This window comes from Carcharodon carcharias, chromosome 1 (genome assembly GCF_017639515.1).
Source record: "Carcharodon carcharias isolate sCarCar2 chromosome 1, sCarCar2.pri, whole genome shotgun sequence".
Taxonomy (NCBI): Eukaryota; Metazoa; Chordata; class Chondrichthyes; order Lamniformes; family Lamnidae; genus Carcharodon; species Carcharodon carcharias.
Genome location: NC_054467.1, coordinates 134,608,740 through 134,632,787, shown reverse-complemented (window position 1 = coordinate 134,632,787; position 24,048 = coordinate 134,608,740). Strand labels below are relative to the sequence as shown.

The following is a 24,048-nucleotide window of genomic DNA, read 5'->3' as shown; positions in this document are numbered from 1 at the left end:
TACATCCATGTTTAGCTATGCATTTGTGGACTCTGAAAATTGGGGCCTTATTTACTATATAATAATTAATGAGCACTGTTAGCCCCACCATTACTCTCAGAGCAAACTCTGGGCCTATATTACTCAGTTGCGCAGTGGCTGCTGCTTTAGCCCATTAACTCATTCTTTGGGGCAGCCTTGTGCTTGAGCATTTAAGTGGAACTCATTTACAGCAAAGATTTTTTTCTCTGTCAATAGTTGAGATTTCTTTCTGAAATCAACACCCAGACTTATTAACCTGTCGACTCACACACCTAAGCTATTTAAGGCTGCTGTTTATTTTTAATAACAATCGATATTCTGCATATCCCTGGATGTGTTAAATGGTTGCCATTCTCATGACAGCTTGTTTATTTTCAGACAAATACCTACTTCTAATTTCAAACTTCACCTTGACTTGCATCTTTAAAAAAAATCAGCAAATGTTGTCAGTTCTGTCTCTGTAGAACTCATTGCATCCACTGCTTTCACACCAAACTTAAATGAAGATGAGTGGGATATGGAAAATCTTTCATGTGTGAACAGGATCATATTTAGGGCTAATGAGCTGCAAGGTTTACTTGACAACACATTGTCAATTGCAGAATGCTGCAATAGTCAGAATCTGTTAATTTATGTTATAGCTCTGCATTTACAGTTTACACATGTCCATGGAAAGCAAGCCCACAGAGAAACTTATTATTTTGGTAGTTTTATGTATATTAGGGAGAATTCAATGTTGGCAAAAAGGACATTTATCCTTGTATTCATTCATTGTAATTATTCAACACTGTAATATGGATGTAGCATGGATTAGATGTAACAGAATCAAGTTCCCTGTGCTTTAACCCCACCCTGACTATTATTTCTTCTATTTGAAGATATTAATTTCCTGCCTCCTTTTAGAGACAGCTTTATTGTCTCTGACATCATCAATTGGTGCTGAATTATGGGATACAGTTGTGCTGTGGTACACCCTCTCTGTGAAATGCATTGAACCTGTCCCAAATTCATTATACTTTTGATCTGTACAGTCAGGATTATGGTATCCAACTGAGGGAGATTCAAACCCAGGCCCTAAAGATAAAAGGACAATATCATATTCGATTCCAATGATGTGCAAAGGAGGCAAGTTTTGCAACAGCTATGTAGGGCATTGGTGAGACCACATCTGGAGTACTGTGTATAGTTTTGGTCTCTTTATTTAAAAAAATATATAATTGCATTAGAAGCAGTTCACAGAAGATTCACTTAACTGATTCCTGGAATTAAGGGGATGTCTTGGAAGAAAAGGTTAGGCCTGTATTAATTGGAGTTTAGAAGAATGAGAGGTGAGCTAATTGAAACATATAATATCCTGAGGCGACTTGACAGGGTGGATATTGGGAAAATATTTCAGTTTGTGGGAGAGTCTAGAACTAGGCGACACAGTTTAAAAATAAGTGATCTCCCAAAAAAGATTTTTTTCTCTGAGGATTGTGAGCCTGATTCTTGATTAACAAGGGAATCCAGGGGTATGTGGGTGGACAGGAAAGTGGAGTTCAGGCCATGATCAGATCAACCATGATCTTGCCAAATGGAGTTGCAGGCTTGAGGGGCCAAATGGCCTACTCCTGTTACTAACTTGTACTTTCATATGTTCATATCCCATTTTTTCACCAGTTAACTGTTAAACTAAAACTGCAGCATGAATAGAAATCCTAATTTTGTACAATTGCATGGTCAAGAAAATGTGGTAGAATTTGCCCCTTCACTGCAACATTTCTTTCCTGCAACAGAATTGGAATTTGGAGAGTCTTCAGGAGCCGAGACAATTTGGGCTTCAGAAGTGAGGGATATAGTTAGTTTGGATTCACGTGAAATTCCTTAATTAACATGGCAGTCTTTGACTGAAATTTTCATATTACCTGGGCAAAGGGCAGGGAAGTTGATTGTTGCCATTTTTTTTTACATCTAAAAGATTGCCACTGCTACACTTTATTCATAAATATGTGTAGATAGGAGCATGAGATCATAGGAACAGGAGTAGGCCAATCAGCCCGTTGAGTCTCCTCCACCATTTAATGAGATCATGGCTGATCTGCAATTCAACTCCATTCATCCACCTTTACTCCATATCCCTTACCTAACAAAAACCTTTTGAGATTGTCATGAAAACTCCTGTTGTTTTAGCATCCACAGCATTTTGGGGGAAGGAGAGAGGAAATTCCAGATTCCCTTGAAGAGAATAGGAGGGTGATAAAGAATAGCAGGAGCTGAAGGAGACACCTTTGATGTGGAAAAAGTGCTGACTGATAAAAAGCCCAACTCTAATCTTGAGATCCCATCCCCTTGTTCTTGATTTACCCCATCAAAGGAAATTGTTTCTCTTAATCTACCTTAGTGAATACTTCTAACTTTTCAAATACCTCAATCAGATTATCCCTCAATCTTCTATAAAATGAGGGAATTGAAGCCAAGTTTAAGCAACTGATCTTCATAATTTAACCCTTTAAACCCTAGCATAATTCCTGTGAATCTGTAGTGTACATCTTCCAAGGCCAATCTATCCTTCCTGTGGTGTGGTGCCTAAAACTGAACACAGTACTCCAGATGGAGTTGGCCAAGATTCTATAAAACTGAATCATAACTTACTCCCATTTGTAATGTCCCTCAACATAGAAGGCCAACATTCCATTAGCTTGGAAGTGTGCCACAGAATTCACATTCCCCTGCTGAAGCATTTGGTTGGGCTTGTTGCAGAAATTGGCCTGGAGCTGCTTGAAAACATTTTTTTTCTCATCCATTTTCTTAAATGTTCTTATGAAGGTGTTGATTTCTCGCTAGTGTAGGTTTCTATAAGCAACAGGCACCATATGTTATCTCAAGTGAACTTTATTCATGTGTGTGTCTTGGGGCATGTTTGCAGGTTTTTGAATCAAGGGCCATTGCAACAAATGTCAATCCTGACTTAACTAATCCCCCACATGATGCAGGGCGAAATCTCTGGTCATACATATGGGAAGTCTATGTAACACTTCCCTGATGAACTCTGTCAAACAATTGCAGGCACATTGTTTTGTTTTTTTTGTCCAAACATTGTTATTATATCTGTGTCTACATTTTCAAACTGTCCTCCACCTAGACTGATTCATGACTGCTGCTGCTAATGCTCCCTGTTGGAGTTTTTTTCAGATAATTAAACTCTGTGGCAATTTTTTTGGCCCCTCCCTTTGTTACTTGATAGAACTATTCCATCTGGTGTACTTGCTAAGAAATGTTTTGTAAATTGCTTAATTTTGGATGACTGCTGAGGCAGAAATTGGAATAAAGCTGTAAGCATAATGAGCTAGTTTTCTGTTTAGGAGTAGTAATTTAGTAGACTAATTTGGCGTAGGAATAAAAAAAAGTTTTAGAATTGAGCTGCCTCTTGACAATGGAGTAAAGATTTTTGATGGTTTCTACCTGAGTGGTGTTGAATAAGAACCAATTGATCATTCATTCGTTGTCACCTTAGCCTTAGTGGGGTCATTAGCATAGTCTTCAAGTCTTCCTCAGTCCATGTCTCAATGTTATCCACCCATCTGATTTTACTTCTTTTCTATTTTTACCAGCAATTTCTCCTTCAACTGTTGCCAGGAAAAAGCTGTTGGCTCTTTATTTCCAATGCCTGTGCTATTTTTCTCTCTCTAACTGTATTTAGCAACCACTTTGATCCCTGAACTCTTGATCAAACCCACTCATTTGACTTTTCTGTCTATCTTGCTGATTCTGAATATCCTCTGTCATACCCACATTTAAAAAGCTGTTATCCTCTTATCTTCAGGTCCCCTTTTCCCACCAAAAATGTATGAGTGGGCAGTGTAGTTGACTCTTAAATGCCTGCTGAAATGGCCTAACAAGGCACTTAGTTGTATCAAATGGCTACAAGAAGTTGCAAAAGGGTAAGGCCAGATGGACTTTCTAGAATTGGTTTTGGCACTGGATATGACAAAGGCACATCTTGAACTTTTGACCCCTCAAAATTCTCCTCACCAATATTTGGGCACTTGTGCCAAAATTCATTTCCTTCAACACCAGCTTCCAAATCCATGACCTCTCCCAACAAGAAGGGCAAGGGCAGCAGATGCATGGCAACAACACAACCTGCAAGCTCTCCTCCGAATCATGCACCATCCTGACTTGGAAACATATCGCCATTCCTCCACTGTTGCTGGGTCAAAATTTTGGAACTCCCTGCCTAACAGCACTGTGGGTGTACCTACACCACATGGACAACAACAGTTCAAGAAGGCAGCTCACCACCACCTTCTCAAGGGTAATTAGGGATGGGCAATAAATGTTGATCTAGCCAGCGATGCCCACACCCCATGAATGGTCAAAGATAGAATGGTCACAGCACAGAAGACCATTTAGCACTTTGTGTCCATGCTGATTCTCTGGAAGTGCAACTCACCTCGTCCCATTCACTTGCTTTTTCCCCATAGCCTTGCAAATATTTTTTCTTTCATATAATTATCAAATTCCCTTTTGAATGCCTCAATGGAATCTGCCTCCACCACAAGCTGTGCAGTGCATTTGAGATCTTAACCACTCGCTGCGTAAAAAATATTTTTCCTCATGCCATCAGTGCTTCTTCTGCCAAACTCCTTAAATTGGTGTGCTCTGTTTCCTGATCCTTCTGTGAACGGGAAAAGTTTCTCCTTATCTACTGCCTAGACCCCTCATCATTTTGAACATCTCCATCAAATCTCCTCTTAATCTTCTCCTCTAAGGAGAAAAGCCTAAGCTTCTCCAATCTGTCCTTATAACTGAAGTTTCTCATCTCCAGACAATTCACATGAATCTTTTTTGCACCCTCCTTTCACATCCTTGCTGCCCAGAACTGGATACAATATTCCAGTTGAGGCTGCGCCAGAATTTTATACAGGTTTATCATAACCTCCTTGCTTTTATACTCTGTACCTCTATTGGTAAAGCCCAGGATCCCATATGCTTTATTAGCCACTTTCTCAACCTGCCCTGTCACTATCAATGATTTGTACACATATACTGCCAGGACTGTCTCCTTCTGCACCTCCTTTAGAATTGTACTCTTCATTTTATATTGTCTCTCCATGTTCTTCCTATCAAAATGAATCACTTCACACTTTCCTGCATTAAATTTCACCTTCCACTTGTCTGTCCATTCTACCAGCTGTCTATGGTCTTCAGATGTTTATTGCTATTCCCCTCATAGTTCACAATACTTAAAGGTGTTGTGTCATTTGCAGATTTTGAAATTGTGCCCTGTGCAACCCAAGTCTACGTCACTAATATATATCGAGAAGAGTCTGAGAACTAAAACCAAGCCTTGGGAAACCCCACTATGCACCTTCCTCTAGCCCAAAAGAAATCAACTGTTTACCACTACTGTTTCCTGGCACTCACTCAATTTCGTATCCATGCTGCTAGTCACCCTTTTATTCTGTGGGCTCTAACATTGCTGATAAGCCTGTTATGTGGCAGTTTATCAAATGCTTTTGCAAGTCCATGTACAGCATATCAACCACATTACCCTCATCACCCCTCTTTATTATTTCATTGAAAAGCTAAAATTTAAATTTTATTTGTCCTTAATAAATCTGTGCTGGCTTTTCTTAACTTGGACAAATTAGTTAATTAGTTTTGTCCTGAATTTTCCTTTCTAAAAAAGCTTCCCCACCACAAAGGTTAAGCTCACTGGTTTATAGTTGTCGGGATTATCCTTGCATGCTTTTTTTGAAATACATTTTACAGTTCTCCAGTCCTCAGGCACCCACCTGCATCAAGGAAGGATTGGAAGATTATAGCCAGTGCCTCCACAATTTCCATCGTTACTTCCCTCAGTATTTTGTTTTATTTATTCTTTCATGGGATGTGGGCATCACTGGCAAGGCCAGCATTTGTTGCCCATCCTTAATTGCCCTTGAACTGAGTGGCTTGCTAATGCATTTCAAAGTCAACCACATTGCTTGGGTCTGGAGTCACATGGACAAGGTAAGGATAGCAGGTTTTCTTCCCTAAAGAGCATGAGTGAACCAGGTGGGTTCTTACAACAATCAATGGTAGTTTTATGGTTACCATTACTGAGATTAGCTTTCAATTTCAGATTTTATTAATTGAATTTAAATTCCACCAGCTGCTTAGTGCCATTTGAAAGCATGTCCCCAAAGCATTATCCAGGGCCTCTGGATTGCTAGTCTAGTGACATTACCACTACGTTACTGTCTCCCCCACTTGGTCACACCTCATCTGGTCCTGGTGACTTATTAGCTTAAGTAAAGCCAACCTATCTATCTCTCCTTCATCAAAATTTGCCCGTCCAGCATCTCAATTATCCCAGTTTGGCATCATCTTCTTCCTTGGTAAAGACAAATACAATTTACTCATTTAATACCTCAGCCATGCCCCCTGTCTCCATGTGTAAATCCCTTTTTAGATTCTTAACTGGCTTCACTCCTGCTTTTACCACCCTTTTACTATTTTATAGGCCTATCAAATTGGATTCCCTTGTATGTTAGCTGTCAGTTTCTTCTCATACCCTCTCATTGCTTCTCTTATGTCATCCTTCACTCCCCCTCTACACCTATATTCATTCAGCCTGCTTCTCAATTGTTTTATTTACCTGACGTGTCATATGCACCCCTTTATAGCTTCATCGTGCTCTTTATCTCTTCTCTCATCCAGAGAGTGGTGCATTTGTTTGCCCTACCTTTCCCCTTCATAAGAATATACCTTGACTGAAGGTAGCCCACTGTTTTGTAAGAATTTTGCCTGCCAGTCTATGACTCTAATTCATCTGGGCCAGATCTCTCTTCACCTCATTGAAGTTGGCCCTCCTGAAATTAATTATTTTTATTCTGGGTTGCTGCTTGTCCTTTTCTATAGCTAAATGTTCCCTTATTGACACTGGATTCTCTGACCTACGTCATTCCCCTGAACCAGATGCAGCAATGCCTCCTTCTTCATTGGACTGGAAACATGCTGGTGTAGAAATTTCTTCTGTATGCACTTTAGAAACTTGTTCCTCTATCTGCCTTTTTACATTATTATACTGTCCCAGTCTACATTAGGATAATTAAAGTCCCCCATTAAAACTACTCTATAATTCTCACACCTCTCTTTAATTTGTCTTTGCAAGTTTGTTCCTCTATATCTTCCCCACCTGTTGGCCTGAGGCCAGATTGTTATCTGCACCTGCAACTCACCAACCTTATTCACCACACTCTGCACAAGCTCATACATCCTCTGTGACCCTGATTTTAGATCTTATTTCATATCCTCTCACTCTGATCCCCTGCTAATACCTTGCAGCTTCTTAATCTAGTGTTTTCTGTCTCTCCCAATCATCTGTGTGTTTTGGCTTTCTTCTCATTCCACCCCACCCTGCCCCACCACACCCTCACAAAGGACATTGGCCCTAGCTCTGTTAGGATGCAACCTGTCCGGTATGTATCCCATCTCCCCCCGAGCCAGTCCCTATGTCCAAGGAATCTAAAGCCCTCCTTCCTGCAACATCTCTCCGACCTTACATTCGTCTGCTGTATCCTCCTATTTCTATATTCACTCCCCTTTGCACTGGGAATAATCCAGAGATCACTCCCTTTAGGTCCTGCTTTGCTAGTGTTATGATTCCTCTGGGGGAACCATAGATCAAAATAACCAAATTTGCCAAATGAGGCCCAAATGAAGAAAATACTAACAAAATTTCACTTTTTGTAACTTTTACTTTAATGAATCAGAGCAAATGTAAATTAAACATTGATTAACAGATGAATGATACTTCAAATAAAAAGGTAAATTTCACTTTAAAAAGTTGTTATAACAAAGATATACCTTACAGGACCACAAGCACCCACTTGTGCAAATGTGGTACTATGTACATACGAGCATATGAAATAGGAGCAGAAGTAGGCCATTCGGTCCTTCGAGCCTACCCTGCCATTTAATAAGATCATGGCTGACCTGACTGTGTTTTGATTCCACATCCCTATCTACCCCTGATAACCTTTGATTTCCTTGCCTAACAAGAATCTACTTACTTTAAAAATATCCAATGAACTCGCCTCCACTGCTTCCTGAGGCAGCATTCCAAAGTTGCACAACCCTCTGAGGGGGGGAAAAATTTTCTCCACCTCTGCTCTAAAAGGGGCAACCCCTAATTGTAAAACAATGCCCCATACTCCTAGATGCTGCTTCTTTCCGGGTCGAGGATGACTTGCTTCCACACTAAAAATGAGTTCTCCAGTGACTGAAGAGTCCAATGCGAGACCTACAATCACTGCTGCAGGTGGGGCAGATGGTGGTAGGGGAAATGGATAGGTGGGGTGCTCGGTTTGCCAAGTGCTCCTTTTGCTGTCAATGCTTAGCTTCAGCTAGCCCTTGGAGATGAGACTCGAGGTGTTCAACTCCTTCCCGGATGCTTTCCTTCCACTTTGGGCGGTCTTGGGCCACAGATTCCCAGATGTCGGTGGGAATGTTGCTGTTTTTCAAGGAGGCTTTCAGGGTGTCTTTGAAGTGTTTCTTCTGCCCTCCTAGGGCTCGCTTGCTGTGTTGAAGTTCTGACTAGAGCGCTTGGGCTGGAGGAGAGAGCACCAGGGGATCTTGGAGATGCCGTAATCGTGATCATCTTCAAGAAAGGTGACAAGTCTGACTGCGGTAACGAAAGAGGAATCTCCCTGCTGTCAGCCACAGGGAAACCTCCTCAATTGCCTTCTCACTGTGGCTGAAGAGTTCCTCCCAGAGTTTCAGTACGGATTTTGCCCACTAAGGGACACAACGGACATGATCTTCACCGTATGACAACTGCAAGAGAAATGCAAGGAAGAGCACCAACCCTTGTACATGGCCTTTTTGACCTCACAAAAAGGTCTAGGACTCACCTGCAAGAGGGAACATTCTTCCCACGTCCACCTTTTCAAGGCCGTTCAGAATCTTGTATACTTCAATCAAGTCACCCCTCACTCTTCTAAACTCCAGCGGAAACAAGCCCAGTCTGTCCAACCTTTCCTTATAAGACACCCTGCTCATTCCAGGTATCAACAATAAACCTCCTCTGAACCTCCTCCAACGCATTCATGGCCTTAAATAAGGAGGCCAAAACTCTACACAGTATTTGAGATGTGGTCTTACCAATGCCCTTTATACCGAAGCATAACATCTTTATTTTTATGCTCAGTTCCTCTCGTAATAAAGGATAGGATTCCATTAGTCTTCTTAATTACTTGCTATACTAACTTTTTGTGACTCATGCACTAGAGCACCTAGATCCCTCGGCACCTTGGAATTCTGCAGTTGTTTTCTGTTTAAGTAATACTCTGCCTTTTTATTCTTCCTGCCAAAGTGAACAACTTCACATTTTCCCACATTATTCTCCACCTGCCAGATTTTTGCCCGCTCACTCAACCTATCTATGTCTGTCTGCAACCTCCTTATGTCCTCTTCACAAAATACTTTCTACCTATCTTTGTGTTATCTGCAAATTTGGCTACCATGCCTTTGCTCCCCTCATCTAAGTCATTGATATAAATTGTAAAAATTTGAAGCCCCAACACAGACCTCTGTGGGACTCCACTCGTCACATCCTGCCAATCATAAAAAAACTCACTTATGCATACTCTCTGCCTTTCTTCCAGCCAGCCAATCTTCTATCCGTGCTAATATGTTACCCCCCCTACATATGAGCTTTTATATTTCAAAATAATCTTTGATGTGGCACCTTATCAAATGCCTTCTGAAAATCCAAGTACAATATGTCTACAGTCTCCCCTTTATCCACGGCACATGTCACTCCTTCAAAGAACTCCAATGATTGGTTAAACATGAGTTCCCTTTCACAAAACCATGCTGACTTTTCCAAATTATCTTGAGTTTTTCTAAGAGCCCAGCTATAACCACCTCAATTATTGATTCTAACACCTTCCCTTTAACAGATGTCAAGCTAACTGGCCGATAGTTTCCTGTTTCCTGCCTCGCTCCCTTCTTGAATAGAGGGGTTATGTTTGCTGGCTTCCAGAATCTAGCGCATTTTGGAAAATTAACACCAACACATTTACTACCTCATTAGCCACCTCTTTTAAGACCTAGGATGAAGTTCATCAGAACCTGGAGACTTGTCAGCCTGCAGCTCCATCAATTTGCTCAGTACCATTTCCCTAATGATTGTAATTTCACCAAGTTTCTCCCTCCCCTCCACCTCCTGATTTACAACTATTACTGGAATGTTTTTTGTATCTTCTATATTGAAGTCAGAAGCAAAATATTTGTTCTTTCATCTGCCATATCCTTATTATCTTTTATTAACTCCCCACTGTCACTCTCTAGAGGTCTGACACTCAATTTACTTTTTTCCTTTTTAAATACCTGTAGAAACTCTTGCTATCCATTTTTACATTTCTAGCTAGCTTCTTCTCATACTCTAATTTCTTTCTCCTGATTAACCTTTTAGTCTTTCTCTGCCGTACTTTATATTCTGACCAATCATTGCCAACCATCTTTGCACAGTTTTATGTTTGATGCTTTTCTTAAGTACTTTAACCACAATGTAGCTCTACAGTTCCACGATACACTTTTTTATTCATGCGATGTTGGTCAGGTTCTCTATCTGACTACAGCTTTCACCTTCATGTTTCACAGGTACGATTATCATCAGCAAGGCACACTTCTGTGAATCCTCTTTCCCTTGGGTCATGGCAGTACTGTTAGTGTAGCTTTCCAGAATTCTTAACCGGCCAGCCAGTAACACTCCGGTTCATACTTTGGCCATTCCTGGGTAAAACACCCAGCTTTTCAGCGTCTCTGAGCTATTCACATAACTTTCCAACTTTTACCCCATTTTACCCAGTTCACACATTGCCTCCAAGAGCTAGTGTCTCCTTTTCTGCCACACAGAGGAACTGACTTCTTCGTGAGAGAGATCTGCTGCTTCTCCTCACAAGAATTTGGTATTCTTTATTCATGCAGTGTAGCTCAGGATCCCTACCTGATAACAGCTTTCTCTTTGTGTCTGCATCAATGTGCTGATCATTTTCACCCTCTAGCTCTCCTGCCTGTAGCTCTGCTTTGTGTCTGAAGTTCTCCTTTGTGTTTGCCAGCCACACGGTTTCTGGTCTTAACTTCTTTTCAGTTAGTATTGTTGCCAGGTCATATGGATCAGTATTTTCAATTGAACCCTTACAATTGATGCAAACTCTTAAGTTATTTTCAAACATTTTTAAAAACAATTACAGATTTCACAGACATTTTAGAGAAATTACAAATTTTCCTTACTGTACTGCTTCCCGGTCAACGGTTGTCACATTAGTTTCTTTCTTAACTCCCTAAATTCTGCCAGCAGAACCTCATCCTTCTTTCTGCCTATGTTATTGGTACTGACATGAACTATGACTGCTGTCTGTGCACCCTTCCTCAGGGTGTTCTGCAGCTGCTCAGTGACATCCTTGACCCTGGCACCAGGGAGGCAACAGGCCATCCCGAATTCATAACTGTGGCTGGAGAAAAGCTTTTCTGATACCCCAACTTTGAATCCCCTATTTCTCTTTCTTTTCCAATATTTCTTGCCCCCCTTATTCCACACCCCCCACCACCCCCCCCAACCCCACCACCCCCCCCTCCCTCCAGTCCTCCTTGGCTGTCTAGCAGTCACCCATTCTCTCTCTAGCTGCACACACTGCAGGGTGACCACATCTAAAAGGCGTGTTATCCACAAATATCTCAGCTTCATTGATGTACTGCAGTGATGCCAGCTGCTGCTCAAGATTCAGAACCTGGCAGTCAAACTGCTGCATCCGCCAACACTTCCTGCACAGCATTTAGAACACAAGAACATTGGGAGAGCTGTCTCACAGGCTAGTTAAGCAACAGCCTGACATAGTCATACTCAGTGAATCATAACTTACAGCCATGTTCCAGATTCCTCCATCATTATTCCTAGGTAGGCGCTGCTCCGCCAGCAGAACAGATCCTTTGATGTAGTATCGCAATGGTAGTTGAGAAGGAGTTGCCCTGGGAGTCTACAACATTGACTTTGGACTGCATGGACTCTCTTGGCATCAGGTCAAACATAGGGAAGGAAACCTCCTGCTGATTATCACATATTGCTCCTCCAGCTGATGAATCAATACTCCTCCATGTTGAACACCACTTGGAAGAAGCACTGAGAGCATAGAATACTCTGGGTGGGTGACTTAATATATCTTCCAGACTGGGTCAGCAGCAGGTGATAGCAGAACCAACAAGAGAGGAAAAACCTATGTGTCTACACCCTCACCTGTCACAGATACATCTGTCCAGGACAGTATTGGTAGGAATGGCCAACGCAAAGTCCTTGTGGAGACAGAATCTTGTCTTCACACTGAGGAATCCTTACATTGTGTTGTATGGCATTAGCACTGGACTAAATGAGATAGATTTTGAACAGATGTAGCAGTTCAAAACTGGGCCACCTATGAGGCACTGTGGGTCATCAGCAGAAGCAGAATTGTACTCGAACACAATCTGTAACCTCATGGACCAGCATATCCCTCACCACTCTCTCCACCATGACCATTAAGCTAGGGAACCAACCCTGGTTCAATGAAGTGTGTAGGAAAGCATTCCAGGAGCGGTAAAATGAGATGCCAAACTGGTGAAGCTACAAAACAGGATGACATGCATCCTAAAGAGCAAAAACAACATGTAATAGACAGAGCAAAACAACCTCATAACCAACAGATCAGATCTAAGCTCTGCAGTCCTGCTACATCCAGTCATGAATGATGGTGGACAATTAACTGGAGGAGGAGGCTCCACAAATATTCCCACCCTCCGTGACGTGGGAACCCAGCAAAAGATAAGTGAAGCATTTGTAACTATATTCAGCTAGAGGTGCCGAGTGGCGATCCATCTCGTCCTTCTGAGGTCCTCAGCATTACAGATGTCAATCTTCAGCCAATTCGATTCACTCCACCTGATATCAAGAAATGGCTGAAGTCACTGGATCCAGCAAAAACTATGGGCCCTGGCAACACCCTGGCAATAGCACTGAAGACTTGTTTTCCAGAACTAGCTGCACTTCTTGCTGAGCTGTTCCAGTACAGCTGCAACAATTGCATCTACACGACAATGCAATAAATTGCCTAGGTATGTCCTGTGCACAAAAAGCAGGACGGATCCAACCCAGTCAATAACCGCCCCATCATTCTACTCAGTGATGAAAGGTTTTGGTTGACAGTGCTATCAATTGGCATTTGCTCAGCAATAATCTGCTCACTGATGTTCAGTTTGGATTCCATGAGGGCTACTCAGCTGCAGACCTCATTACAAGCTTGATCCAAACATGGACAGAAAAGCTGAGTTCAAGAGGTGAGGTAAAAGTGACTGCTCTTGATATCAAGGCAACATGTGACAGAGTCTGGCATTAAGGTGACCTAGCAAAATCACTGTCAATTAGGGGAAAAGTTTTCACTGATTGGAGTCATACCTAGCACAAGGGAAGATAGTTGTTGAAGGCCAATGATTTCAGCCCCAGGACATCACTGCAGGAGGGCCAAGCAATGACCATCTCCAACAAGAGAGAATCTAATCATCTTTCCTTGACATTCAATAGCTTTACCATCGCTAATTCCCCACCATCAAAATTCTGCGATTGTCATTGACCAGAACCCAACTGGACCAACCAAAGAAATGATGTGGCTATAAGAGCAGGTCAGAGGCTGTGAATACTGTTGTGAGCAACTTACCCTTGACTCTCTAAAGTCTGTCCACCATCTACAAGACACAAGTCAGGAGTGTGATGGAAAACTCTTCATTTGCCTGGATGAGTGCAGGTCCCACAACACTCAAGTTTGATGCATTCCAAGACAAAACAGGCTGTTTGATCGGCACCCCATCCATTACCTTAAACATTCACTCCCTCTACTGCCGACGCACAATGGCAAGTGTGTGCCATCTACAAGAGGCAATGTAACAATTTGCCAAGCCTTCTTGCACACACATTCCAAACCCGCAAATCTGACTACCTAGAAAGGCAAGAGCAGCAAATGCATGAGGACACCACCACCTGTAACTTCCCCTCAAAGTCACACACCGTCCTGACTTGGAACTGGATGGTGTTCTTTCACTGCCACTGGGTCAAATTCCTGGAACTCCCTCCCAAACAGCACTGTGGCCGTACCTACACCACATGGACTGCATTAGTTCAAAGGCAGCTCACTACCAGCTTCTCAAGGGCAGTTAGGGATGGACAGTTAGGGGAGGGAGGGTAGGGGGTGGTGGGGGGAGGGTTTGAGGAGGGATTCCCCAACTGTCAAAGTGTGCTCCCTGAGGCAAAGTCCTGTCTCAGGGAGATTCATGAAAGGTAAGTAAAGTCTAACAATAGATAAATATTAAAATTATTAACACATCCCCCTCATGTGGCAATGTCACACGAGATGGGACATGTTAATAATAAACACTTAAAAGTTATTACATTTTTGAAAAACGGACATGAAACTTCATCCCGCCAGTGGATGAAGTTTCATGAATAATCTGGAGCCCGCTGGGGCTCCTGGCCTGCCCGCCAGCCTTAAGCTTGGACGGGCAGGGTCCTTAACAAGGTTAACTAGCCTGTCAATGGCCTCAATTGGCCATTGACAGGCCAGCGGGCGGACAGCTTATTTCGCTGTCCGCCCACCTTCCTAAAAATCTAAAGGGATCAGGATGACATCGGGGATTCCTCCCGACGTCATCCTGCTTCATTTTCCGCTCGGCGAGCTGCCCCCGCCCCCAAATCACCGATGTGAAAGTTCTGGCCAATATGCGTACATTTTCTTTCTGCCTGCACAGAACAGGGCCCTGTGTACTAATATGCATAGCTTCCATTACACACAAATGCACCACATTGCACGCCCGACTGACAATCTTATATTGGATGTCAGTGTAATTTTTAGTACACTGAGGACTATTTAGCAAATGTTGTTTAATTGCAGAATCACATCTAATGTTGGACACAGTTTTGAGTTTTGTAAGCACGAGTTAGTTGGGTACAGTCAGTACCTTGCCAGTTGCGAGCAGTGGCTAGGACGTGCTGTTCAATACGTTCCCCAAGTCTTTGGGATGTATGGCTGACACACCTAGCACCACACTGGCACTGAAATTCATACACCACATTACTCATTTGTGTGATAGGCAGAACGTCTTTTTGGTTTGATGGCAGCATTCTGTTAGTGGCGAATACCAGTCGTGTTGATACTTCATAGTAGCAGCTTGAAACAGCTAGCTTCACCTGTTGCTCAAATTTTTGAGATACCTTGCCCTTCCAGGGTAATCTGCTTGGCAGTTAACTGTTGGTCACCATCACTGGTGCATTCTCCATGGCCTTTACCAGTCACAGCCCACTTGCCAACCAATCAGCACTCTCTTCACATAGAGTATAAATTGTTGTTTTTCCCTTATATTGGTATTCTTGCGAAGTGTCCTGGTGAGTGCAAGATGAAAAGCTTAGGCATGTCTCATTTTCAGCTATATTCAAGTTCTGTGTTATCAAACAACTATTTGAACAATTAAGTCTTTATTTGTTTTAAGTTAAATATCATATGTGTAATTTACAGCAATTGTCTCTGCTCATTGGGGTATTGTGTATTGTCATTTCTTAAATTTTTCAGTACGTGACAAGTGTTCCAAACTCATCTTACTACAACCCAATATTCATCCAAATTGTGTTACGAATCTAGAGCAGACCCCCAACTTTTTGGTAAGATCTGGTTAGGGACAAATAATATTTTGTTCAAAGTAGACAAAGTTTGAGATTTAAGACACTTGCTAAGAGAATAAAGGCACAAGATTCTACCGGTTTTGAGCAAACAAAAATAAATTTGCTACACCAGGTGAAAAAGTTAAAATAGTTTACAATATCTATCTTCTACTCTAACATTCAGGGTTAATATGAGGTACATGTAAATGAACAGGCAAATTGCGGTCAAACACACCACACTGCACAATCGATGGCAGATGTGACCAACACACAATCCATTAACCCACTCAGATGTCTGTAAACACTCAGAGTCAATCAATCTCATTGAAACTCTTTCTCTCTCAAGGGATTCCAGTCTTCACCTTCGAAAATCTTCATTGGAATTCTCCCCAAAATGTCACTCCAACTCAGATGGCATCAACAATAGCCCACCTCACAGGGCTCCACTCATCACCTGTGATTCTGTTCCCTTGGATTTCTGAGTCTGTACACCTGCCGCAACTCACAAGCACTGAGCAGAATACCACTGTTCCAAAGGGGCACCTTCACCCTAGCTTCCCACAACATGGAATCACCAACCTTGTGTTGGCTTCTTAGACCTTCAGGGCTTTTCCTGAGCCCTCAGCACTGAAAGTCTGTCAGCTGCAGCCCTTTTTCTGTTTGGAGCCTCTTTCCCTGCTCCTCTCATTTAACTTAACTGGGACCTCACCCAGTCTCCTGTTTCTGCCTGGGACCACCTTTTGGGCCCTCTCCCTGTCTCCTGCTGGGACTCAGCTTGACCGTAGTGCTCTGCTCCTGGTCACATGATCTGAGTTTTCACCGTTTCTTTTTTATCTTTTTACGCCAGCTAACAATGTCAGGATGACAAAGCCGGATTGTGCATGTGCCGCCAGCTCCCGGCCTGTGCGTACGTGCAATTCCCAAGGCTGTCGGGACTTGGAGTTCCTGACAAACCCACTTGACGGGGTAGGTTTGGTTCTCATCACAGCTGCTACATCTGGTTTTCTATGGCACTCACCTGCTTTATGTTCAGGCTGTAGTTCATTTTTACCACCAGTTTCTTTCCTCCTCGTTTCTCTTTCACTTTGAGGAGTTCCTTGATATGAGCGATTGGTTGCCTTATTTGCAAACTGAGTTTCCAGTTGCACAGTAAACCAGTAACCAGTATGAAATTGAATTTGCCAATCATCTCACCTTAAGAGATTCTGAAGGAGACTGAACCAAACTGGTGCATAGCGAGTACATTTTATTAGATTTAAGGAACTCGTAGTCAAGACAGAGCTATTAACAAGCTGACTTGCCAGCAAAGCACAATCCTTACATTCAAGAACAGGTGAGTGCTTCAACAAGAGATTAATACAATGGGTAAAATATTAGCCAGTTCTGCTGGGAAGAGTATTGACGTTGTTAACTTCTTTGCCACCACATGTGCAACATCTTCTGATTTAGACGTTAGGGTACAAACAGAAAGATAAGCCATCATGGGAGATTGATAGCTTGCTGGATCTAGGCAATGACTTGGTTCAATGAAGAGTGCAGGAAGACATGCCCGGAGCATCATCAGGCACACCTAAAAATGAGATGTCTACCTGGCGTAGCTACAACACAGGACTACTTACGTGCCAAGCAGAAGCAGGAAGTGATAGACAGAGCTAAGTGATTACAGAATATATGGATCAGATCTAAGCTCTGCAGTCCTGCCACATCCAGTCGTGAATGGAGGTGGACAATTAAAGAACTCACTGGAGGACAAAAGATAAAAAATATCTGGAAAAACTCAGCAGGTCTGGCAGCGTCGGCGGAGAAGAGTACAGTTGACCTTTCGAGTCCTCATGACCCTTCAACAGAACTAAGTAAAAATAGGAGAGGGGTGAAATGTAAGCTGATTTAAAGTGGGGGGGGGGGGGCGCAGTAGGGGAGGGGGTGGTTGTTGGGACAAGCAAGCAGTGATAGAAGGAGATAACCAAAAGATGTCACAGACAAAAGAACAAAGAGGTGTTGAAGGTGGTGATATTACCCAAAAGAATGTGCTAATTAAGAATGGATAGCAGGACAAGCAAGGTACAGATAGCTCCAGTGGGGGTGGGGTGAAATAAGACTAAAAGGGCATAAAAGGTATAGATAAATAATTGGTGGAATACATTAAAAATAATGGAAATAGGCGGGAAAAGAAAAATTATTGGAAAAAACAAGGAGGAGGGGGAAGAAATGGAAAGGGAGTGGGGATGGAGGGGGGAGTTTAAGATCTAAAATTGTTGAACTCAATATTCAGTCTGGAAGAATGTAAAGTGCCTGGTCGGAAGATGAGGTGCTGTTCCTCCAGTTTGCATTGAGCTTCACTGGAACAATGCAGCAAGCCAAGGACAGACATGTGGGCAAGAGAGCAGGGTGGAGTGTTAAAATGGCAAGTGACAGGGAGGTCTAGGGGATGCTTGCGGACAGACCGAAGGTGTTCTGCGAAACGGTCACCCAGTCTGTGTTTGGTCTTTCCAGTGTAGAGGAAACCGCATTGGGAGCAACGAATGCAGTAGACTAAGTTGAAGGAAATGCAAGTGAAATGCTGCTTCACTTGAAAGGAGTGTTTGGGCCCTTGGACGATGAGGAGAGAGGACTTGAAGGGGCAGGTGTTGCATATCTTGCGTTCGGATGGGGAGGTGCCGTAGGAGGGGGTTGAGGTGTAGGGAGTGATGGAGGAGTGGACCAGGTTGTCACGGAGGGAACAATCCCTACAGAATGCTGCCGGGGGGGGGTCCTGAAGGGAAGATGTGTTTGGTGGTGGCATCATGCTGGAGTTGGCGGAAATGGCAGAGGATGATCCTTTGAATGCGGAGGCTGGTGGGGTGATAAGTGAGGACAAGGGGGACCCTATCATGTTTCTGGGAGGGAGGAGAAGGCGTGTGGGCGGATGCGCGGGAGATGGACTGGACACGGTTGAGGGTCCTGTCAACTACCGTGGTTTGAAAACCTCGGTTAAGGAAGAAGGAGGAGATGCCAGAGGAACTGTTTTTGAAGGTAGCATCATCAGAACAGATATGACGGAGGCGAAGGAACTGAGAGAATGTGATGGAGCCCTTACAGGAAGCGGGGTGTGAGGAGCTGTATTCGAGGTAGCTGTGGGAGTCAGTAGACTTGTAATGGATATTGGTGGACAGTCTATCACCAGAGATTGAGACAGAGAGGTCAAGGAAGGGAAGGGAAGTGTCAGAGATGGACCACGTGAAAATGATGGAGGGTTGGTGATTGGAAGCAAAATTAATAAATTTTTCCAGGTCCCGACGAGAGCATGAAGCAGCACCAAAGTAATCATCGATGTGCTGGAGAACAAGTTATGGGAGGGGGTCGGAGTAGGACTGGAACAAGGAATGTTCCACATACCCCATAAAGAGACAGGCATAACTGGGGCCCATGCGGGTACCCATTGCCACACCTTTTATTTGGAGGAAGTGAGAGGAGTTTAAGGAGAAATTGTTCAGTGTGAGAACAATTTCAGCCAGACGGAGGAGAGTAGTGGTGGATGGGGATTGTTCGGGCCTCTGTTCGAGGAAGAAGCAGAGAGCCCTCAGACCATCCTGGTGGGGGATGGAGGTTTAGAGGGATTGGACGTCCATGGTGAAGAGGAGGCGGTTGGGGCCAGGGAACTGGGAATTGTAGATGTGACATAAGGTGTCAGAGGAATTACGGATGTAGGTGGGAAGGGACTGGACAAGGGGAGAGAGAAGGGAGTCAAGATAGCGAGAAATAAGTTCCATGGGGCAGGAACAGGCTGACATGATCAGTCTGCTGGGACAGTCCTGTTTGTGGATTTTGGGTAGGAGTTGGAAGCGTAGAAGTCTGAGGTTGGGCGACTATCAGGTTGGAAGCTGTGGAAGGAAGATCTCCAGAGGAGATGAGGTCAGTGATAGTCCTGGAAACAATGGCTTGATGTTCAGTGGTGGGGTCATGGTCCAGGGAGAGGTAGGAGGAAGTGTCTGCGAGTTGACGCTCAGCCTCCGCGAGGCAGAGGTCAGTGCGCCAGACAACAAGAGCACCACCCTTGTCAGTGGGTTTAATGACAATGTTAGGGTTGGACCTGAGAGAACGGAGTGCAGTAATTTCAGAGAGAGACAGGTTAGAATGGGTGAGAGGAGCAGAGCAATTGAGATGACTAATGTCATGCCGACAGTTCTCAATGAAAAGATCAAGAGAAGGTAAGAATCCAGAGGGAGGGGTCTAGGTGGAGGGAGAATCTTGGAGGTGGATAAAAGGATCTGTTGAACGGGGAGAGGACTCCTGTCCAAAGAAGTGAGCACGAAGACGAAGGCGGCGGAAGAAGAGTTCAGCATCATGCTGAGCCCAAAATTCATTGACATGAGGGCGTAAGGGTATGAAACTATGTCCTTTGCTGAGCACTGTTCTACTCTCCATCAGGATTTTTGTATCTCGCTTCTGCCTTGTTCACCTTCATTGCTTTCCCTTTCCCTCCTAGTGTTTGACAAGGTGTTTACTAAAACCCGCTTTCACAGCCATATTTCCTTTCTCAGTGACTGTCTCCGTCTCCGACTTACCCCAGGTGGATTTCAACTGAAATTCTATCCCTCGTGTTTCGAACCCACCCAGGATTACAGGTATCTCTGGGACATACAACGTTCCTCGGATTGCTGTTCCCGTCGCATTCTGAGATCCACACTCAGTGCCATGTGCCGCCATATGAACACACTCATCCTCCCCCTCCAGCAGCACCGCCACACCCTTTTCCAAAGCTGCGCGTGCCCCCAGTTTCATTTTATTCTTCGTCTCATCTGACGCCTCAACAAGAAACTTTTTCTCTTTCTCTCAAGTGCTAAGGAACACAAGCTCCAACAACTCATTGACACCAACACCCATCCAGGACCTTCCACACCTGCCTGTCCCTCTGTCCCCACCCCGTCTTCCAATCCCAGCCCCGGCCGGGCATTCACTATACCCCCTGACCTTCCCCTCTCCGACGCTGAACCAGGGTAGAGGAACATCAGAAGGAGAGTTCAAAACCCTGGATGTGAACCCTTGTGGAAGGGGTCTGAGAGAAAGTATCAGTTTGAGAGAAGATTCCAGAGTGAGTCCTTCGAGTGGAGATTGGACACCCCCATGTGAAAGACGGAGTTCAGTGCGACTGGTTGGCTCACGGTGTGACAAGTGTCTGGGGGGAGTTGAGGAGAGATCCATAGCATCTATCCGGGGTGGCATCTATCACTTGGTTTCAGAGTGTATTGTGTCCGCAAGTCACCTTTCTTTTGGTTTACAAGGACTGTTGACTTAACAGTGAACATTAGAATATAAGATAGCTTTTGTAACTTGTGTTATACTTACAAATCTGTATATACCTGTAAATGCATAGTTATGGGTGAAGGAGTATTGCAATATAGTTAATCTTTTCTTGTTTAATAAATGTTTTATGCTTTTGTTAAAAGTTTGTCAGCTGACTCTGGTGACTCTGTTCAGCATCCCTTTCTCCACGTATCTAGACAAGCAAAGTTAGGATCTATCAAGCTGGGTTCCACCCTGGGATCAGGCTTGTCCAGTGGTAACCTCAGCTGGGGATCATAACACTACAAAGATTTCACCAGCTTTAGAGAGAATACTTGCTCTAGTCTAGCATCTGATCCAGCACAGAGCCTTCTAAAAGTGAATGCTGGCATCTGTGAAATGTAATAGTGAGGTTCTTCAACTAATCAGAATGAAGAGTCTCCACCGAGACACACGTCTGGATTTTAATTCAACTGACCTGTGGTGGTGGGGTCAGTAAGCTGTAGGAGAGAGGGTCCCAGAGAGGTTGTTTTGTGGTAATTATGACTTCTCAAGCTGCTAAAAATTCACATACACCTGCATGCACCAACTTGAAAAGTTTCAGGCATTTGTAGTGTGGACTTAGTGAGCAAGTGCACACAGTCTGCATTGCATTTATTTCAGTGCAGAGTCCATCAGCAGGGACTGAAGCAGTCCCTCCTGTGGAGCATCTGGGTATCCCTGACAGTACCTTCCCAATATCTGTGCACCTTCCCATTTAACTGTGCATGCACGGATGCCAGATGTTGCTGTGCAGTTTGCCCTGTTATTAGTGCTGTTAGCCTCACCCTTATTCTTATCGCAAGATTTGGCCCAATATCTGGGCTGACATTTTAGTGCAGTACTGAAGGAGTTCTGCAATATTGGAGATGCTTTCTTTTAGATGAGATATTAAGCTATTACTGTCTATGGGAGCTTTCTCAGTCCAAGTTAGTTGGCATGTTTCCTGACAGTGACTGCACTCCAAAAATAATTGAGTGTGAAGCACCTTGGGGATGTGAAAGGTGCTCTCTAAATTCCTGTTGTTTAAAACAAGTTCTGGTTTGTATGATTACACACACAATATACAACTGGCAGTTGTGGTTTTCAGAAACTGAGCTATATAACCATGAGCCAGCTGAAGGTCTGTTTATAGAAGTTTACAGTTATTTGACTTGTGTGCTTTGCGAATGTGGATGCTTTGAACCTTTTTTTAAAGAGGTTGTCATTATTATAATAGTCTGAGCTTGTACACGAACAGTAAATATGATTGTGTGTAAAGATTTAATCACTAGTAACATTGTGAACAACTTACCTGCAATTTAAAACAATCATTTTATATCTCCACTTGTTTTTAACCACAGTTCCTTACTGAAAAGGAGAAACCTCAACCTTTCACATATCTCCAGTTGTGAGGTTCCACAGAACCTGCTGTCGGATGGTATGTACTGTAAATAACTTTCAACTTCTTTCAATTTTACTTTCTTAAACAGAGATTACCACAACAATAAATAGTGTTTTCAAGCCTTTTGATATTCCTCCTTCCATGGGTAACTGACAGAAGTTGATAATTTCTTATGATGCAATTCTGTTGTGTTTGCCACATACAATGACATCAGTCTAGTGAGGCATGGTATACTATCCCTCTGCTACTATTTTAGTCTTATCTGTCATGCAACAGCTGCTGATATTGTGTTAAGCAATGGTGACAAAAAAAAAACATTCTTATTTGTGTTTAAAACATTTCAACTAGCCGGTTGCCTAATTATGAGCTGTGGGGAAAGGGGGTGGCGAGTGTGGCTGGTGGGGAGGTGGGCGAGTTGGTGGGGGATGTTTGGCCTAAGAGGTATGCTGGAAATGGGGGAGAGAATGGGAGAATATGTTCATAACGTTGTTTAAGTGCATTTCCTCAAGAATTTAACATTAGAGTTAATAAAACCTCGGGTGATCTCCTTAGGGAAATTGTGAAGTGAGGCTAGGAATTAAGTTTCTCAATACTGGAAGTCTGCCAACTCGGGAGGAACAGCCCCTGTTTGTATGGTTCCCATAGGTACAACCCACACCCAGGCTGTCGTGGCACTTCATTGCCAGCCATGAGGATGTTGGCAACAGGACCAACAAAAATCACCTGGAAACTGAGTCCTTGTAATATTTTCAATTTTTTTGTTGTGTAAGTTGTGAGGAGGATGCAGGGAGGCTTCAAGAGAACTTGGACAGCTGAGTGAGTGGGCTAGAACATGGCAGATGGAATATCATGTGAATAAGTGTGAACTTATTCATTTTGGTAGAAAAAAACAGAAAGGTAGAATATTTCTTAACTGATGGGAGGTTGAGAAGTGTGAGTGTCCAAAGGGATCTGGGTGTCCTTGCTCATGAATCACTAAAAGTTAGCATGCAGCAAGAAATTAGGAAGGCAAATGGTATGTTGGCCTTTATCACAAAGGGATTTGAGTACAGGAGTAAAGATGCTTTGCTGCAGTTGTTTAGAGCCTTGGTGAGAACTCACTTAGAGAATTGTGTACAGTTTTGGTCCCCCTATCTAGGAGGGATATACTTGCCATAGAGGAGTGCAATGGAGATTCACAAGACTAATCCCTGTGATAACGGGATTATTTTATGAGGGGAGATTGGGGAGACTGGGTCTATATTTCCCTCGAGTTTCTAAGATTGGGGGTGACCCCATTGAAACTTACAAAATTCTTACAGGGTGTGACAGGGTGGATGTGGATAAGATGCTTCCCTGGCTGTTGAGTCTAAAGCTGGGGTCATAATCTCAGGATAAGGGGTAGGCCATTTAAGACTGAGATAAGGAAGAATTTCTTCACTGAGGCTGGTGAATCTTTGGAATTCTCTACCCCAGAGGGCTGTGGAAGCTCAATCATTGAGAATGTTCAAGACAGGATCCGATAGATTTCTGGAGACTAATGACATCGAGGGACATGGAAGATAGTGCGGGAAAGTGGTGTCGAAGTAGATGATCAGCCATGATCTAATTGAATGGCGGAGCAGGCTTGATGGGCTGAATGGCCTACTCCTGTTCC

General features: G+C 43.4%; 1 protein-coding gene across 9 annotated transcripts in view; it reads left to right on the top strand.

Annotated features, from left to right (window-relative positions):
* arap2 (ArfGAP with RhoGAP domain, ankyrin repeat and PH domain 2) overlaps positions 1–24,048 on the top strand; it is a 461,240-nt gene that overhangs the window by 73,756 nt on the left and 363,436 nt on the right. For 8 of the 9 annotated variants that reach the window (XM_041205604.1, XM_041205626.1, XM_041205711.1 and 5 more), the window contains one exon: positions 22,372–22,448. The exons of the other annotated variant lie outside the window; for it this stretch is intronic. In XM_041205604.1, the coding sequence (XP_041061538.1) occupies positions 22,372–22,448 (77 nt within the window). The remainder of the gene's footprint in view (positions 1–22,371; positions 22,449–24,048) is intronic. 9 annotated transcript variants of the gene reach the window in all.